The sequence below is a fragment of the Saccopteryx bilineata genome, chromosome 2 (assembly GCF_036850765.1).
Source record: "Saccopteryx bilineata isolate mSacBil1 chromosome 2, mSacBil1_pri_phased_curated, whole genome shotgun sequence".
Classification (NCBI taxonomy): domain Eukaryota; kingdom Metazoa; phylum Chordata; class Mammalia; order Chiroptera; family Emballonuridae; genus Saccopteryx; species Saccopteryx bilineata.
Window position 1 is genome coordinate 355,236,215 of NC_089491.1, and position 20,148 is coordinate 355,256,362.

At 45.3% G+C, this 20,148-nt stretch overlaps 1 protein-coding gene across 1 annotated transcript; it reads left to right on the plus strand.

Moving 5' to 3' along the window:
* Positions 1-243: 243 nt before the first annotated feature.
* Positions 244-17,583, plus strand: LOC136323493 (polyunsaturated fatty acid lipoxygenase ALOX12-like). The gene is made up of 14 exons (XM_066255337.1): positions 244-458; positions 992-1,196; positions 2,404-2,485; positions 2,590-2,712; positions 2,806-2,909; positions 3,138-3,298; positions 4,707-4,850; positions 5,510-5,719; positions 11,243-11,329; positions 11,550-11,719; positions 12,214-12,335; positions 15,796-15,896; positions 16,024-16,194; positions 16,321-17,583. The coding sequence occupies exons 1-14, from the start codon at positions 324-326 to the stop codon at positions 16,498-16,500; spliced, it is 1,995 nt and encodes a 664-aa protein (XP_066111434.1). The 5' UTR covers positions 244-323; the 3' UTR covers positions 16,501-17,583.
* The last annotated feature ends 2,565 nt before the right edge of the window (positions 17,584-20,148 follow it).

Here is a 20,148-nt window from a genome sequence, read left to right on the forward strand (position 1 = left end):
GACGGAGAGTCTAGAAGGAAAACTCTAGTGGATTCGCCCTGCCCCTCTTCATGTGTTCCCACACCCAGGCTCAGCTCCTCATCTTCCGCCAAGCCCACTGCTCAGCCCCGCGCTGGCAGGGCAGTCCGCCTTTCCCCGCCCTATGGGCTAATCCCAGGCTCTGGTTTGTGTGGGGTGGGGACCAATCCTGCAGTGGGCGGCGCACAGAGTCCTGCTTTATTAAGCCCTGGTCTTGTCCTGCAGGCGATAAGACCAAGTTTGCCCGCGGAGTCTTTGGTATCAGTAACCGAACCTCTGACACCCAGGCGAGCCCACCCGCTACCATGGGTCGCTACCGCATCCGCGTGGCCACCGGGTCCTGGGTCTTGTCCGGGTCTTTCAACCGCGTGCAGCTGTGGCTGGTCGGGGCGCGCGGGGAGGCGGAGCTGGAGCTGCAGCTGCGCCCGACGACGGGCCAGGTGGACGGGGGAGGCGGGGACTCAGGCGGGTCCGGGGCTGGGCCAGCGGCGTGAGGGCGGGCGGGACTTGGAGGCTGGCACCAGAGACGGCGCTGCGGTGCCGACTGGGACTTCCAGGGAGAAGGGACGACTGCCCGGTGGGTGAGGGTCAGAGCCAGGCCCGAGCCGGGCTCAACCCCTTTGCCCCTCCTTTTGACCGTTACCTCCCCTCCTTTACCAAGTGACCTCAGGCCTGTGTCATTATGGAATCTGAGCTCCAAGGGGGTTAGGTTTTCTGAGAGCTCGAAGGCGGCGACGGCTCAGGTGATGGAGGGCGCAGGAGATGCTGCTCAGCCTTCAGTTCAGGACACTGCGCGCCTCGCCCCGCGCCCCTCGGCCCGGTCCTCCCGGTGCTGTGGGACCTCCTGGTGGTGTTGGGAGGATGGAATGCAGGAGGCTTTGTCACCAGAGTCCACAGAAGACGCCCTCCATCAGGGAACACGGCCTGTCCAGGGTCCCCGCTACCAAGTCTCAGCGGGTTCCGGTCCCCACAGGTGGAGGAGTTCGAGCACGACGTTCCGGACGACTTGGGGCCCCTGCAGTTCGTGAAGTTGCGCAAACAGCACTGCCTGGTGGACGACGCGTGGTTCTGCGACCGCATCACCGTGCGGGGCCCCGGGGCCAGCGCGGAGGAGGCCGCCTTCCCGTGCTACCGCTGGGTACAGGGCGAGGGCGTGCTGACCCTGCCCGAGGGCACCGGTGAGGGCCGCTCAAGGAAGTGGGCGCAGGGTCTCGGGACTCCTGGGGGTGGAGCGGGAGGCAGGGGACAGCACTGAGGAAGGTCCAAAGGGCTTGACAAAGTGGCTGCTCCGCAGGTGAAGGGTCGAGAAGACAGGAAACGGGGGTAGGTTACATGTAGAATTAAAAAGGCTGGAAGTGGGACTGGATCCGGAGCTAAGTGATGTGTGGATCCCACCTCCCTAGAAGTGAGCACAGGGAATGGGGTTGCAGCAATGCTGGAAAGCAGACGAGCCAAAGTCAAGTGGAAAGATCTCTAGTGTCTGGGAACAAGTTAGGGCAGGGACAGGTGAGGCTAGCACATGGAATAGGGGATGGTGGGCGTGACCCCCAAGAGGACACAGGTAAGGGAAGCACATGGATATGATGTGCAGGGGCTGCTGTGGTAGAAAAAACAACGGAAGAATCTGTGAGGGCAGGAAGCACCCTGACTAGGGCAGGGGTGAATGAGGACAGCAAATACAGAATCTGTTATCTTAGGAAATAAGTATGAGAGACAATTGAAGTGCATGACAGTTAAGACTGGAAACATGTAATCTATGTCTTTGAGAAACAAGCAGGCATAAGTACAGATGAGGGCATGATGAAGTTGGCTATTAGCTATAAACGTTGTGATGTGGAGGGTAGGTGAGATGAAGCTGGATGCAGATAGCGATGTGGAAACAGTGCTTTGAGTTTGGCACACATAGACTGTCTTATCTCAGGGAACAGGTGATGGTGGAGATACAGGAGGTCAGAGGGGTACCTAACTTGAAATATGTTATTTTGGAGAACAGGTTTAAGGTGTGCACATTAGAGGACCAGGATAGGGAAATTAACGAGGTAAATATGGATAGCGTAGGACAGGTGTGGACATTTCAGCTGATTAAAAATGAAATTCATTGATAATGAAGAACAGGGATAGAGAAATTTGAGTTAAGGGTACAATGGGTTATCTAAAAGGGGACTATCCTCTCAGGACAAATGTGAGATCTGATATGAGTGAAATCAAGAAAAGGGAGTGGGTGAAGATAAATGACTAGGGAATTAAGCAGGAGAGAAAGAGGTAGAAAAAAAGGCAAAAAGATTCTGATGCCATACAATTAAAAAACAGGAGATTGTAAGAAGCCCAGGGCATAGCATGCTATTGTACAAAGTATTGAGGTCAATTGTCTTAATGTCTCCACAGCCCGCCTGGCAGGAACCAATACCTTGGATGTGTTCCAGAAGCATCGAGAAAAGGAACTGGAGGAAAGACAGCAAATCTACTGGTGACCACCCTATTAGAAGCCTCCAAATTGCACCCCCCTTTTCTGACAACTTCCTCCATCACTGACTTCTACGCCCTTCATTACCCTTTGTCCCCATCTCCTAGCTGGGCCACTTGGAAGGAAGGGTTACCCCTGTCAATAGCTGCAGGTGGTAAGGATGATCTCCCTCTAAATATGAGATTCCACGAGGCAAAGAGGCTGGACTATGAATGGACAGTGATGGCAGGGTGAGGAAATGGTCAGAATGGGGTGGTGCTGGTAGATCCAGAAATAGGGAGGATTTGGTAAATTGATGGTTTCATTCTTGATATCTGTTCTAGGATTATGGAAATTGCTTTCAAATATGTTTACACCCTCCTGAGTTCCTGGAACAAACTGGAAGATTTTAATCAGATCTTCTGGGGACCGAAGACTGCCCTGGCTGGTCAGTGGTTTCCTCAGTTCTCCATAACACCTTGATGGCCCTTTTAAGGTGCTATGGAGTATGAGCTGTGTGTCACACTCTGTAGTCCCCAAAGAAACCTCATGAATGAAAATATGTAGGCTGCATATGGAGTCATCACATGACTAAATCCCTGGGGTAAGGTCTGGAGGAGAGGGACCTTGGATTGTGGTGAGTATCCTCTTCCTACCATCCACTCCAATCTCACAGAGAAGGTTCACCGGTGCTGGCAGGATGATGAGCTTTTCGGCTACCAGTTCCTCAATGGTGCCAACCCCATGCTGCTGAGACGCTCCACCTCTCTGCCCTCCCGGCTGGTGCTGCCCTTGGGGATGGAGGAGCTTCAGGCCCAGTTGGAGAAAGAACTCCAGGTACCTCCTCCCTCCCTACACTGTTCTCTCCTTGTCTGTGTGGGGAGACGTGGTGAAGGGCAGGAACCAAATGTGAGTCAGGGAAGGGAGGCTGTGCTAACCCACTGTCCCTGGGTGCAGAGTCCTCTGCTTATAAAGTACTAGAAAGCCTGGCGGTCATACGAAATGACCGCTGTTCTAGATATTATAAATTGTAATTAAAATGATTTGTGCAAAGGTGTCTGCTAATTCAAACTGAATTACCCAGGGCAGGCGGCGAGGACACCCCTTTGCTTAGTGCCCCATGGGGTTTTCCCCTTCTACTTGCTTAATTGCTTAAAGTAGAGTGCAATGAAGGAAACCACTGGCGGTACATTTCTTAAGAGCCACTGCTAGTTCAATAAATAAAGGTGACTTAAATAATAAAATGTTAATTCACATGTCAAAGATCTCTTTGTACACAACATTTCTTATGTAGATCTTTCCATCATTTTTAAGCTTGCCTTGCAGAAGACCATCAATTATTTTTAATTTTCCGTTCGTTCTTTCACAAACTCTTGAACAGGCAACATAAATTTGACCGTGTCCAAATGCAGGCTCAGGTAAAAAAATGCCAATACGCTTAAGCGTTTGGCCCTGAGACTTATTGATGGTCATAGCAAGGGCAAGTTTTACAGGAAATTGTCTACGTCTCAATTGAAACGGCAACCCTGTTTGAGATGGAGCCAAATCAATTCTTGGAATGACATGTATTTCACCTTGAGAGGAGCCAGTCAAAGACTTAGCTATTATGACATTATTTTTCAATTGGAGAACCTCTAGTCTTGTACCATTGCAAAGACCCCTTCTGGTGTTAAGATTTCTTAACAGCATAATAATTGCTCCAATCTTTAACCTCAATTTGTGAGGTGGCATGCCAGAAGGCGGGACTATTTGAATGCCGTGGCAACTTCACCCCATTGGCTAGTACAGTTACGCAAGCAACCAATAAGCTATCGGCGACAAACAGACACTTAAGCCGCATATAATAAAGATGTGGGGAAATGCACTGAGGCTGAATCTAGTCAATAAAATAGACCCTTAGGAGATGTCGGGGCAAGGAGCTTGGACAACCTGACAAGGGAAGAGCCAGCATACCTGTGGTATAGAATCAACTGAAATACCCAATCCTAAATCTACGTCTGCCACAGACAAGTCACATGTCACTAGGGAAGAGTCCCTCCAGGGGGTCTTATCCCTCCCTGTAAGATGAGAGGACTTGAACTTGATGTGCTGGAGCTTCCTTCAGTTCTGCCACTGGGACTTTGGTACTGATGTAGGAAAATGGCAAGAAACTGTTCTGAATGTCTTTATATTTCTTCTTCTTTGCTTGGGCCCTGTGGAAGTATGTTTTCAACTGTAACCATGGATACATTCCTCGTCTCCTCAGAAGGGTTCCCTCTTTGAAGCTGACTTCATCCTACTGGATGGAATTCCAGCCAATGTGATCCGAGGAGAGAAGCAGTACCTGGCTGCCCCCCTCGTCATGTTGAAGATGGAACCCAGTGGGAAGCTGCTGCCCATGGTCATCCAGGTGAGGCGGCCTGGGCCTCCTCCTCCCAACACTGCTTTGTGTTCACCCCAACCTCTGCCAAAACACAAAGACCACTGGCTCTTGTCCCCCACCCCGGCTGCACTCAGTAAGAGCTGCCTGTCCTCGTCTCCAATATCTTCTTCCTACCTTGCAGTCTGCTCATTACTTACCGGAAATGGCCTTTCTGAGAGTCATAGTGGTCTCTGTTGATTCCCATGCTAAGGCTACTCAATGTTTATCTGACCTTTGAATCTGTGGAAAACCCCTTCTTTCTTAGACATCTTTTCTCTCTTTGGTTTAATGTGTTTTCTTCCTTACTGTTCTCACCAACCAGTTGTTGAGAACTGACAGTTATCTCAGAAGTTCAGCTTCTTCCTATTCTACCATCCTGACTCAGACCATCGTCAGGTTTCTCCTAAACCACTGTTACAGTCATACTGGACTCCCTCTTTCCAATTCCTCCTGCTATGATCCCGACCATCTTGACACTCACATGCTCCCACAGGTATTGAGAGGCCAACGATAAGAATCTTCATTCCTCCTACTAGATTATAATTCCCTGGGAGGATATAATCTTAGCCATTAGTTTCCCCAGAGTGTTAAGCATAGTGTCTAACATATGATGAGGTCAATGAATGCTTAATTTCTCTTTATTGCAGATCCAGCCTCCCAACCCCAGCTCGCCCACCCCACCACTGTTCCTGCCCTCAGATCCTCCACTAGCCTGGCTCCTGGCAAAGATCTGGGTCCGAAGTTCAGATTTCCAACTTCACGAGCTCCAATATCACATTCTGAACACTCACTTGCTGGCTGAGGTCATCGCTGTGGCCACCATGAGGTGCCTCCCAGGGCTGCACCCTCTCTTCAAGGTATATCCTCTCCCCTCCGTGTCTCATCTTTCTCACATCTCAGAGAAAGGAAACAACCCAACCGCTATGTAGGATTTAAACAGTTTAAGCCGCCTGACCTGAGATGGCGCAGTGGATAAAGCATCGACATGGAAATGCTGAGGTCGCTGGTTCGAAACCCTGGGCTTGCCTGGTCAAGGCACATATGGGAGTTGATGCTTCCAGCTCCTCCCCCCGTCTCTCTCTTCTCTCTCTCTCCCTCTCTCTCTCCTCTCTAAAATAATAATAATAAAAAGTTAACAATAAATTTGAAGGAATAAAGAAAATATCTAAAAATAAATAAATAAATAAATAAACAGTTTAAGCTATGTGGGTGGGAACATGTTAACAAAGCTTCTTCTGATTGAGTGATGTACATTTTATTGTAACAAAAATCTTGATAGTAATTTGTGAATGGAGAAGAAGAGATGATTGTATCAGGACCTTGAGCCTTGTGGCTTTATTTCTAATGTTTAAATTATTTTTATTTTAAGATAACTGTAGATTTTCATGTAGTTTTAAGAGATAATACAGAGAGATCCCATCGATTGTATTAAGTCAAGTCACTTGGCATTTAATCAGTACTTCTTGTAAGGCTGCTCTGATATTCTCTAGCAATGAGTCTATTATAGAGTAGGAAATAATTTGATAGACAAAAGTATTACTTTGCTTTCAAAGAGTTTGTATTTAATTGTGGAGACAGATGGTACCAGAATAACCACAGAAAAGTATCAAGAAATAGAGTTTGAAATCAAAGACAAAACAAAAAACACTATATTTTATTTTGTTTTTATTCTTTTGATGTTTGCAAACTATTTTATTTAATAATTTTATTTAGACAGTTAATTTTAATGGGGTGACATTGGTCAACTAGAGCACATAGATTTAGAAAAAAATCTCCATGTCATTTTTTTTTTTTTTTTTTTTGAAGCTGGAAATGGGGAGAGATAGACAGACTCCCGCATGCCCCGGACCGGGATCCACCTGGCACGCCCACCAGGGGTGAAGCTCTGCCCACCAGGGGGCGAGCTCTGCTCCTCCGGGGCGTCGCTCTGCCGCGACCAGAGCCACTCTAGCGCCTGGGGCAGAGGCCAAGGAGCCATCCCCAGCGCCCGGGCCATCTTTGCTCCAATGGAGCCTCGGCTGCGGGAGGGGAAGAGAGAGACAGAGAGGAAGGAGGGGGGAGTGGGGGGTGGAGAAGCAAATGGGCGCTTCTCCCATGTGCCCTGGCCGGGAATCGAACCCGGGTCCCCCGCACGCCAGGCCAACGCTCTACCGCTGAGCCAACCGGCCAGGGCCCTCCATGTCATTTTGACATTCGATTATGTTGTATACCCATCACCAAAGTTAAATCGTCCTTTGTCACCCTTCATTTGGTTTTCTTTATGCCCCTCCCCTCCCCTTCCCTCCCCTCCCTTCCCCCTCCTTCTTTTCCCTTCCCCTCCCCCACTAACCACTGTACTCTTATCTATGTTCATGAGTCTCAATTTTGTGTCCCACCTATGTATGGAATATTACAGTTCTTAGTTTTTTTTTGATTTACTTATTTCACTCATTATAATGTTATCAAGGTCCATCCACATTGTCAGAAATGATCCTATGTCATTATTTCCTAAGATTGAGTAGTATTCCGTAGTATGTATGTACCACATTTTCTTTATCCAGTCTTTTATTGAAGGGTTTTTTGGTTGTTTCCATGTCTTGGCTACTGTGAACAATGCTGTGATGAACATGGGGGTGAAAGTGTCTTTATGTACCAATGATTTTGAGTTTTGGGGGTATATACTCAGTAGAGGAATTGCTGGTTATATGGTAGTTCTATTCTTAATTTTTTAAAAAATATTTTATTGATTTTTAGAGAGAGGGGAGAGAGAGTGAGAGAAAGGGGAGGAGCAGGAAGCATCAACTCCCATATGTGCCTTGGCCAGGCAAGCCCAGGGTTTCAAACCGGCAAACTCAGTGTTCTAGGTTGACGCTTTTTCCCACTGCGCCACCACAGGTCAAGCCTATTCTTAATTTTCTGAAGAACCACCATACTTTCTTTCATAATGGTTGTACTAATTTACATTCCCAACAGCAGTGAATGAGGGTTCCTTTTTCTCCAAAGCCTCTCCAACACTTATCATTACCTTTTTTTTTTTGAACATTTGATTTATTTTTATTAAATAAGGACATCAGTAAAGCAAACAAGTCAAACAAAGTTTAGTTATGCAAATGAGATACTAAACCAACTTTTATTTCATTGCTGAAAATGCACTAGACAAAATGCTGAAAGTCCTGGAGTATCTATTAGCACGTTTTCTGATCCTCTAATTTTTGTGAGCTTGGTCAGAGTCTGCGGGACACTTTGTGGGGCCGGCCTTGGAAATCATTACCTCTTTTGTTGCTAATAGCCAATCTAACAAGTGTGAGGTGGTACCTCATTGTAGTTTTGATTTGCATTTCTCTAATAGCTAGTAAAGATGAGCATCTTTTCATATCTGTTGGCCATTTGTATTTCTTCTTGGGAGAAGTGTCTGTTCATGTCCTCTTCCCATTTTTTTATTGGTTGTTTGCTTGCTTGTTTGTTGTTGAGTTTTGTGAGTTCTTTATATATTTTGGATATTAGCTCCTTATCTGAGCTGTTGTTCAAAATATCATCTCCCATTTAGTTGGCTGTCTGTTTTGTTGTCAGTTTCTTTTTTTTTTTTTTTTTTTTTTGTGGGAGAGACAAAGTCAGAAGAGGGACAGACAGCTAGGAAGGGAGAGAGATGGGAAACAATTCTTCGTTGCGGTTCCTTAGCTGTTCATTGATTGCTTTCTCATATGTGCCTTGACTGGGGGCCTTCAGCAGACCGAGTAACCCCTTGCTTGAGCCAGTGACCTTGGGCTCAAGTTGGTGAGCTTTGCTCAAACCAGATGAGCTCGCGCTCAAGCTGGTGACCTCAGGGTCTTGAACCTGGGTCCTCCACATCCCAGTCCGATGCTCTATCCACTGTGCCACCTCCTGGTCAGGCTGTTGTCAGTTTCTTTTGCTGTGAAAGCTTCTTAGTCTGATGTAGTCTCATTCATTTATCTTTGCCTTTATTTCCCTTGTCTTTGGAGTCAAATTCATGAAATAAAAAACACTATATTTTATACAGAGGATGTTCTACCGCAACTTAGGAATCATGAAGTAGAGGATTAAAGGGATAAAAGAGCAGCCCAAGAGGTTATTTAACCCACCCAATCAGCAGTGCATTACATGGTAGTTAAGTAACTGGTAAGGAAAATGCAATGGCTTTGTGATGAAAGGAAATAGTAGTTGCAGCACACCTGGGTGCAAGATGGGAGAGGAAACCTCAGAGGTCACCAGGTAGGAGCCCACCTGGTAGATACTGCTGTACTGATCCAGAATGTTGTCATTCAACCAAACAGAGAGCCTGCAATCTATTGCTAGCCAGAGGGCAGAAAAATAGCCTTGACCTTGCTTTAAAAATGTTTTAAAAATATTGATGACACCTTGTATATAAAAGCAGGAGCAAAGATAATGCATGCTTATGAACAATTTTCAGAACAATAAAATCAGAAGAAGCCAATGTGAGGTCAAAGATGAGATGTTCAGTTTTAGGTACATGGAGTTTGAAGTGGAGCCAGATATGTGAGCACACGCTAGGTAGAATATCAGAATTATGTTTCTTCCTGGAGTCCTCACTTTCTTCCCCAAACCTGTCCATTGGTAGCAGTGACCCCTTTGGGTTCTGGGGTAACATAGACAAGGTAGACATTAATATTGTAGAATTCATTGATCTTGGATTTGATTGATTTTATGATGTATTTGCATCGCCATCTTCTGTGTAGCTTAGTGGTTAAACCCTCTTCTACACTACAAAATCCCTTGACATCCTCTCTGCACCTGTCTGCCTCAGCATAACCACTTCATCCCCAGGCAGACAGATGTGTTGTTATCAGGCCACCAGGAGGGCTAAGCCTGCCCATTTCATAAAGGTTACCTGCCCGTGCAGGCCCTGCATTCGGACTGCTGGGGTCTGAATCCCAACTTCTCCCCTCCGCACTTTCCAGATGTGTGATCACTGTCCTCATCTCTAAATGTGGATCATAGGAGCTCTACTGTAGAGTTGATGAGAGACAACAGAACAGCATGACAAAGGCTAAATGCTACAAAAAATATAGTTCTTGCTATTATTATTATTATTATTAGTTCTTTACTTTCTGGTACCTGCTCTCCTCATGTGGACGTTGAGCTGTGAAACTCAGCACCCTTGACGATCTTTCTGGAGTTTCAGACCAATGCGAGTTGTTTGATATGTTGGCACCAGTGATATCAGTTGTGTCTTTCCCTCCATGTGGTATCACTAGCTCTCTTAAATACCAATAATTCATGACTCCTCCACCTCAGGAACAGACAACATTGTCTGTGACTACAGGAAAGGCGTATGAGGATGAGACGGCCTTTCTTAACGGCCAAGGGAAAGCAGGAGAGAGGGGGCCTAACCGACAGTGACCCGTTGGTGGCAAGAGGAGATTTCACAACAGCCCCTCTGCTGGTAAAGAAGATAGATCAATATGATTCCTCTAATTCTGACTGCAAGTACCCTCTCCACCCCAACTCCCAGCCTCCAATTAAAAAAATGCTAGAGTAATAAAGCTAGAGATTGGAGAAGCAGCTTTGAAAAATTAATAGAAATATTAGTTTAAACTGTAAGGATGTGCATGATAGAAAAGTTATTTTAGGTCCAGGCCAGTAGGCTCAGTGGTTAGAGTGTCAGCCTGGCGTGTGAACATCCAGGGTTGGATCCCCAATCAGGGCACACATGAGACATGACCATCTACTTCTCTTTTCCTCCCTTTCCCCTTCTCTCTTTTCCCCTCTCACAATCAGTGACTTCATTGGTCCAAGTGTAGGCCTCAGGCACTGAGGATAGTTCAATTGATTGGAGCATTGGGCTCAGAGGGGTTGTGGGGTGGATCCCAGTCAGGGCGCATGCAGGAGTCTGTCTCTCTATCTTCCCTCCTACTTAAAAAAAAACTGTAAGGGATGTGCAAGATAGAAATGTTATTTTAAAAAATCAAAAGTTAAAGAGCTGATTCTCATAGGACACCTACACTCAAGGTGGAAATAATAACGGTAATGGTAACAGCTACTATTCAAGGATGTCTGTGTGCTAGGCAGTGGACTAAATACTCACATATTATACACATAAGCATCACTACAGTGCCTGTGATAAAAGACCCTATTGTCATTCCCTGTAAACAGATAAAGAGGTGGACCCTTAAAGGGTTTATTATCTTAGTCAGGTATCAAATTAAGTGGCAAAGTGTAGATTAAATCCTAGTTAATCAGACTCCAAAGCTCAACTCCAGGACAATAGGAGAACATGATACTGGGTGACCAGGGAAGCAGAAGGAGAGCAGTCTGCAAGGGCACTTCCAGGAGAGAAGGCCACCATGCTGAGTGCCACACACTACATGGAAGGACCCAACCATGTCCTCCATAAACCACCCCCTCCCATCTTCTCCATCCAGCTCCTGATCCCACACACCCACTACACCATGGAGATCAATGCCCGCGCACGGTCCCAACTCATCTCAGATGGAGGGATATTTGATAAGGTAGGAGGTAATGGAGTGTGGGGCCACCTCATTAGCCAACTCTGTATAACCTTCTGTTGTTGTAATGATTCTAGACCAACCTATGTGAATACCCTGACTCTTAAACCCAGAAGTATATCCCTTTATATTTGTGTCTTTAAATGTGAGAGCCCCACAACTGAACATTTTGTATACTATGCTCTGTCCTTTTCCTCAAGGCCTCTCATCTGTTTTGTCCCAGGCAGTGAGCACAGGTGGCGGGGGCCATGTTCAGTTGATCCGTCGTGCCATGGCTCAGCTGACCTACCGCTCGCTCTGTCCTCCTGATGATCTGGCTGACCGGGGCCTGCTGGGAATCCCAAGTGCCCTCTATGCCCACGATGCTTTACGGCTCTGGGAGATCATTGCCCGGTGGGTGAGAGTGGGAGCTGAGAATGAAGGGCATTGGGGAGAGGGAGGACAGGGCTTTGGCCTAAGGTCAGCATGGGGCAAAAGGAACGTGAAACAAGAAGGTCCAGACTGGAGGAGCAGAAGACTCGATCCTGGGAGCGATGAGGGAGAGTAAGGAGACTGAGGGTAGGATCTGAAGATGGGGAGACTGAAATAGACAGTGTATGCAGCCAAAGTGTGTGGGTGGGAAAAACATGGATCTGGTGGAATCAGGGATTTTCTTAGGAAGAGGGATTATCAGTCATGTACAGAATTCTTAAAAGTAACAATCCACATTTCCTTCCTTAGTAAGCTAGTGTTTAGAAGGAACTTGGGCAACGTCCCATAAGGCAAGTCTTGAAGGATCTATACTGAGACACAGCGAGAGGCAGCTGGGCAGAGGGCACAGAAAAGGAGTAGTGCTCAGAGGCCACAGCCTGCTGCTCTCCAGGAGCTCAGCTCCCTCCTCTGGGCAGGTACGTGGAAGGGATCGTCCACCTCTTCTACCCCGGGGATGATGTCGTGAGAGGGAACCCTGAGCTGCAGGCCTGGTGTCGAGAGATCACTGAGGTGGGGCTGTGCCAGGCCCAGGACCGAGGTGAGATCCCTCCCCAGAGAGGGGAGCTCCTCAGACACTCTGTCCAGAGCCCCTTCTCAGCCTTGAGTTCTGGGGACGTGACCCCAGCCCCTAACCCTCATCACCCCTTCTTCCTCCACCTATAAAGCATTTGGATCCCTTTCCTACCTCCTAAGACTCAGAACAATTCTAGAAACACAAGGATTATCTTCAGAGACCCCCATACCTTTTCACAGATGCCCCTGAACTGCCATGGGGCTCAGTAAGGCCAGAACCAGAGCCAGTGAGGAATCTGCCCAGGCCCTGCCAGGCTCTCTCCTAATGGTCATCTATTCCCTTACCTAAGGATATAAGTGTGGAGATTATTCCCACCAAAGCCCATGACAGCCACCCTAATTTTCTTCTCTTTTCCTCCTTCCTGCTACACTCTAGCACACAGAGGACATGGACATATGGCACACTTGCCACAGTACAAGGTCATTTCTAATTATAGTCTCTATACTGTATATATTTTGACTTAAACCCAAACTCAGCATTTGCGATCATTGGGATTCAAGTTTCTTAGGCAAAAGTGCACTCCTTTAGTTCTCCTGCCGCATTTTTATCCATAAGAAAGACAAAGCCTTTCTTGAGCTCTTACTAGGTTCATATTCCTCTCTCTAGCACACATGGGCCAACCGGGACTGTTTTGAATGGTCCCATAACACTTTCCCTCTTTACACTCCACGCCAATACCTTGAATCCCTCTGTGTGATGACTACAAGCCATAGCTAAGAGCTATTACTTAAACCAGCCCCTGGGGATGTACACATCAGTAAGCCACGCCCATACCATGAAGTGGAGTCTTACCTGCAAGTATCTGAGGCCATACCTTCCCCATCCACCCAACAGCACCTCATCAGCTCTCCTCTTGCTTGCTTCTTCCCCAGAAATAGCCGCATTAGAGCACTTGTAATACTTCCTGGAATATAAACTTTAATCTCTTGAATCTGTTGAGTTCTCCCTCAGTTTTCACGGTGCCCTTTTTGCCATCACTCTCTCAGCACCTCCGATAAAGGCAGTGGGTGAAGGTTTTCTCTTTCCAGACCTATGCCTTGAATAAGCCGTGTATTCTTTCACACTTTCAATATGTTTTCTCTAATGCAAATATAATACTTGTCCTAAATTAAATAATGAATGTGACAGAGTCAAAAGATGTGTAAGGCACCTGACCAGGCGGTGGTGCAGTGGATAGAGTATCAGACTAGGATGCAAAGGACCCAGGTCAAATCCCTGTGGTCAATGGCTTGAGCCCGGGGTCTCTGGCTTGAGCCCCATGGTCGCTAGTTTGAGCCCAAGGTCACTGGCTTTCGTAGGGGGTCATTTGTTCACTATAGCCCCCTGGTCAAGGCACATATGAGAAAGCAATCAATGAACAACTAAGGTGCTGCAATGAAGAATTAATGCTTCTCATCTCTGTTCCTTCCTGTCTATCCCTGTTCGTTTCTCTCTCTGTCTCTGTCACACAAAAAACATGTGTAAGGCAATCAATGTAAAATGATTGTGATCATATGCCTCACTCTTTGAGATTACTTCCCAGTGTGATCAGCAAGAATATTGACGGCAGGTCATTAAACTCCTGAGCAGCACCTCAGTTGTAAATTGAGTGGAAAGAGAGAGTTGATTTGAAGCCTCTCAGCACCAACATGAGACTATGACTTCTCTTTTTCTGTATTATAGCCCAGATATCTAAAACTACTTTCTGGGAATGATAGGGGTATTCTTAACCACTTTCGGGAGAGTGGAAATTTCATTATAATAAACCTAGAGAAAAGTTGTTATAAATCATAGCTATACAACTTGAATTTTTAGTAAGGTGACATGCTTGTATAATTAGCCAAAGAACATTATCAGCTCCCCAGAAACCTCCTTGTATTGTATTCCAGTCCTTGCCCATCTAAAGGTAACCACTTCATCCTACATAGGTTAGTTCTACCCGTTTGCACTTTACATAAATGAAAGTACAAACAGATGTTTGAAATTTACCCATGCTGTTACTTAAGGCATGTAGTTCATCTTTCTCATTTTATACTATTCTATTTCATGAATATGACACAGGCCTTTTTCCCTTTCTCCTTTTGGTGGGTGTTTGGGCTATTTCCATTTTGAGGCTATTAATGTCACTGCTGCTGTGAACATTGTTGTGTGTGCATTTGTGTTGGGTATGCAGCCAGAAGTGAAACTGATGTATCGTAGGATATGTGCATGTTCAGTTTTAGTAGGTTCTGATAGTTTTCCAAAGTGGTTGTATAAATTGCACTCCTGCCATAGAGTATGAGTTATAGTTGCTCTATATCTTCTCAAATATTTGGAAAAAAATACTTTAGTCATGTTGGTGAAGATGTTGTGTTATCACATTATGAGTTTAAGTTGTATTCTCCCGATGATCAGTAGAGCTGAGTAATTTCTCTCAGGTTTAGAAGCCATACGGATATCCTCCTTTAGGAAAAGCCTGTTACTCTTTTGCCTATTTTCCTTTTTGGATGTCTACTCTTATCCTATGCCTTTTAACCACATTTTGAAAACTGGGTATTTGACCAACCAGCCTGTCAGACCTCCCCACTCTCCACCTTGTAACCATAGCTACAGAGTACTGAGGGGCTTTATATGCATCATCGTCTTTATAAGGTAGCTATTATTATCTTTATTTTCATAGGAAAATAGAAGCTCAGAGAGGCTAAGCCATTGGTCCAAGGTAATGCAGTTAGTCAGCAGCAGAGCCAGTACTAAATTATCAACTACTCTTCCTTGACTTCTCAGATCTCCTTTCCCTGCTTTTCTTATATTCTTTTTTTCCATTCTTTTTTAAGCGAGAGGAGGGGAGATAGAGAGACAGACTCTCACATGCAGCCCGACTGGGATCCACCTGGCAACCTCTATCTGAGGCTGATGCTCTGCTCATCTGGGGCCATGCTCGCAACTGAGCTATTTTTAGCAACTAAAGTGGAGGATCCATGGTGATATCCTCAGTGTCTGGGGCTGATCAACTCAAACCAATCAAGCCATGGCTGCGAGAGGTGAAGAGAGAAAAAGAGAGAGAGAGAGAGAGAGAGAGAGAGAAAGAGAGGGGGTAGGGGATGGGGAAGGGTAGAGAATCAGGTAGTCGCTTCTTCTGTGTGCCCTGACTGGAAATTTAACCCAGGACTTCCACACGCCAGGCCACTGAGCCAAATGGCCAGGGCCCTCATATTCTTATTACTGTCTTAACATACTGTGTTTAATTTTACTGATTCTATTTATTATCATTCTTTCCTACTATAGTCTGTTTTCCCAACCAGCATATTCCCAATGCCTATATAGTGTCTGGTAAAGAGTAATTCAATACTTTTTGAAAAAGTGAATGCATAAACACTAATTCTAACACATGGACATGTTAAGACATCAGCATTTATTTCCTTATCTCCTTTGTAACTATGGTGTCTAAACTTTGCTCATTTTTTAGGTTTCCCTGTATCCTTCCAGTCTCGGGCTCAGCTCTGCCATTTCCTTACCATGTGTATCTTCACATGCTCTGCCCAGCACGGGGCCGTCAATCAGGGCCAGGTACGGACAGTTGAAAGCCTGGTCTCTGAGAGAAAGTGTCTGGGCTAGCAGACACTTCCGGGAGAGAGTTGGGGTCTAGGGTCCTGAATCAGAGTTTCTGAGTGACTCCAGATTCTTCCTCCCCCAGTTTGACTGGTTTGGTTGGGTCCCCAATACTCCATTCTCAATGCGGATGCCCCCACCCACCAGCAAGGAAGATGTCACAATGGCCACAATGATGGGCTCACTACCTGATGTCCAGCAGAGCTGTATTCAAATGCCCATCACATGGCTCCTGAGTCGGCCACACACAGATATGGTGAGAGGGGACCCCTGGAACACTGTGGGGGCTGATGACTAACAGGGAAACATTAGGGTGAGGGACTGGAGTTTGGGTCCCTGTTTCTTGGAATAGAAGATGATTGATCCTTTTTTTCTGCTTCAGGTACCCCTGGGACATCACAAAGAAGAATATTTCTCAGGTCCTGAGCCAAAGGCTGTTTTAAGACAATTTCAAATGGATCTGGACAAGCTGGAAAGGGAAATCGTGGCCCGAAATGAGCAGCTAGACCTTCCCTATGAATACCTGAAGCCCAGCCGCATAGAGAACAGTATCACTGTCTGAGCCCAGATCGTTCACCCTTCAGATACTTTAGGCCAACACCATAGTTGGTATTTTCTTCCTGGTATTTACATTTTCCTCAGTCTGACTTGCTATGGTTCTATTTTCTCCTCTTGACTTCCCTACCTAAACCTCTCACTAGCATGAGGCATTGTCCTTATTCCTTCTTCCCTAATAGAATGATCTTTAACTTGAAATTAACATTCTAGAGAAATCAATTATCTAGTCATGACACATTTTCTTTCCCTCTAGAAATTTTGCCTTCTCCATTTATCACAAAATCATTATATAATGACATCATATTATCATTGATGTTTTTGGGTATTTTTTTTTTTAGATTTTTTTTTATTTATTCATTTTAGAAAGGAGAGAGAGAGAGAGAAGGGGGAGGAGCAGGAAGCATCAACTCCCATATGTGCTTTGACCTGGGGAACCCAGGGTTTCGACTGGCAACCTCAGCATTCCAGGTTGACAATTTATCCACTGTTCCACCACAGGCCAGGCAATGTGATTTAAAAAATTTTAAATAGTGAAACTGATCTTTTTAATATAGTGGCAGATAGAAGTCAATTCTATTTTTGTTTCTAGCTGGATAATCAGTTGTCAATGCACTGTTTATTGAAAAGCCCATTCTCCCTAATAATCTATAATACCGACATAAGTGAAGTTGGTATCTATGAATGAGACTACTTCTTAGCTGTCCAGTAGTTATACCTCACTGACATGACTATACAGCCTTCCATAGATGACATATTCATCCAATTTGTTCTTTAGAGTTGCTTTGACTTTTCTTGGGCTCCTGGCCTACCATATAAACATTAAGATCAGCCTGACCTGTGGTGGTGTGGTGGATCAAGCGTTGAACAGGAACAACGATGTCGCTGGTTCGAAACTGCCGGCTTGCCCGGGCAAGGCACATGCGGGAAGCAACTGCTATGAGTAGATGTTTCTAGCTTCAACCCCCCTTTCTCTCTCCTCTCTCTCTGTTTCCTCTCTAAAAATCAACAAATAAATATGAATTCCATAAATAAAACCTCTGATTTTTATTTGAATTACTTTGCATCTACATACATTTTTAAATCTTGTCAACTTTATATTTTTGAAAAATAGACACTGAGTTATGCATTGTAAATCCAGTATGCTTATTTTGTTTACATATTTTACATCTGTGTTCATGAATAAGATTGGCCTATAATTATCTCTTGAGCTATCCTTGTCATTTTTTTGTTAAGAAGACTATATATAATTTCCCCAAACAGTAAATTGGGCAGTGTTCTTCATTCTGTGTTATTTTATGTAACACAGAATATTTTATGTAAGGTTGGAATTGGTATCTTTATTTCTTTGTATTTTTATTACGTGAGAAGCAGGAGGCAGAGAGACTCCTGCATGTGTCCCTCTGGGATTAACCTAGCAAGCCACTAGGGGGCGATGCTCTGCCCATCTGCGGTGTTGCTTTGTTGCAACTGGATCCATTTTAGGCCTGAGGTAGAGGCAATGGAGCCATGCTCAGCACCTGGGGCCAACTTATTCTGTGGAACCATGGCTGTGGGAGGGGAAGAGAGAGATAGAAGGGAGAGGTAGAAGGGTGGAGAAGCAGATGGTTGCTTCTCCTGTGTGCCCTGAATAGAAATCGAATCTGGGACATCACACCCTGAGCCAATGCTCTACAACTACTAAGCCAACAAGCCAGGGCAGAATTATATTTCTCTAGAGTGTTTTATAGAATTTTACCTGTTGAACCTAACTATGGTTTTTCATGAAAAGATTTTAAAATGCATAGTAACATTCCTTAGTAGTTACAGGGCAATTCTAGTTTTTTATTATTCAGTCAGATTTAGCATTTCTAGGATTTAAAAATGTTTTATCAAATTTATTACCATATAGTTCTCTCAATATTCTTTTTTTTAAAATTAAGTGAGAGGAAGGGAGATTGAGAGACAGACTCCCCATGTACCCTGACAGGAATCCACCAGGCAATCTCTGTCTGGGACTGATGCTGAGACCAACTGAGCTCTCCTCAGTGCCCAGGACTGACATTTGAACCAATGGAGCCACTGGTTGCAAGAGGGGAGGAGAGAGAAAAGGGGGAGAGGGAAGGGAAGAGAAGCAGATGGTCACTTCCCATGTGTGCCCTGACTGGGGATCGAGACAGGATGTCCACACGTGAGGCTGATGCTCTGTCCACGGAGAAAACCGGCCAGGGCCTCGATATTCTTTTATTATCTGCAGCAGCTGTTATTATGGTTCCTTTTCACAGCTTATAAGGTTGTTTGTAAATTTCTTTTTTTTTTTAAACTTTTTACAAATTGACTTTTGAGAGAAACAGGAAGGCAGAGAGAGGGAGAGACAAAGGGAGAAAGATAGAGGAGACAGTGAGAAGCATCAAGTCATAGTTGCTTCAGTTTAGTTATTTATTAATTGCTTCTCAAGTAGGCCTTGACAGGGGGGCTCAAGCCAAGTCAGTGACCCCTTGCCTAAGCCAATGACCTTGGGCTCAAGCCAGCAACCTTGGGATTATGTTGATGAGCCTGCGCTCAGCTAGCAACCTCTGGGTTTCAAACCTGGGACCTCTGTGTTCCAGGTCAATGCTGCACTGCACCATCACTAGTCAGGTGTAAATTTATGTTTCTGGATCAATCTTGCCAGCAGTTGATCAGTTATACTGATACACTGAAAGAATCAATTTTTGCCTTTTTTGTTCTTTTCAACTGTGTCTTTGTTTTCTAATGTGTTATTTTATGCATCCCAGTGCCGGTCCAGTGACTCACAGTGCACATTTAATATTTGTTGAATGACTCACTGAATGCATGGATGAATGTGTTTGATAGTGGGAATAAACTAAAGTGTATCTTCTGAATCTGTCCCTGGGGAGCTTGCTGAGAAGACAAAGCATAGACAAGCAGTGTCAAACAGCACAGTAAATGCTTGAACAGAGCTTGTCTGTGAGGACAGTGAAGACTGGGGAGGGAGGGAGTGACTGACTCAGTCCTTGTGCTGGGTTTTAAAGAACATATACAAGTTTCTAGGCAGAGAAGAGGAAAAGAGAATCCCAGATAAAGGAATAGACGATAAAAAAGCCTAGAGGGGTGAAAGTATATGGCATGGTTCTCAGACTAACAGTTTAGCGCAGATGTGTGTCCAAATGGCAATCATCATGCCTTTTACTCCCATATGAGGAAATCAGCCCCCTCCACAGCTTTCGCCAAGGGGAAGCTGAGCAGACGTGCTTTACACAACATGAAACTGGTATTCAGACACAGGTGGCCACTCACCCAGGGACAGACAAAGTTGTCTAGCAGCCTGAGAGGTATACCTGCATGAACTACTCCCCAGTTCAGAAGGAGCAGGGCTAGGTTTTCCCTAAGACGTGTGTGCTGACTTGGAAAATACAGAGAGAATCAGGCAGTGAGCCGTAGAAGCAAAGATGGATAGATCCCAGAGGGACCAAGATGACCATAGAAAACAGAAGTTATAAAGAAGTAGAAGCCACATGGCATAGAAAGGACATGATGAGCAGAGAGAGAATAAACAGTTCTTTTCAGAGTGGGAAGCAGATGGGCTTAGGGATCAGTCCGATCACGTCTATGTATATTAAAAACCCATTAGTAATGTTATAAAACTTGCTGTAAATCATCAAAAATATTTGAT

What these genes read in the sequence shown, in the direction of transcription:
- LOC136323493 (XM_066255337.1), top strand. Translation starts at nt 324, where the DNA reads ATGGGTCGCTACCGCATCCGCGTGGCCACCGGGTCCTGGGTCTTGTCC. An exon ending in ACCGAAGACTGCCCTGGCTG is followed by an intron (nt 2,910 to 3,137) that starts GTCAGTGGTTTC and finishes CCAATCTCACAG; the next exon opens with AGAAGGTTCACCGGTGCTGG. An exon ending in ATGGAGGGATATTTGATAAG is followed by an intron (nt 11,330 to 11,549) that starts GTAGGAGGTAAT and finishes GTTTTGTCCCAG; the next exon opens with GCAGTGAGCACAGGTGGCGG.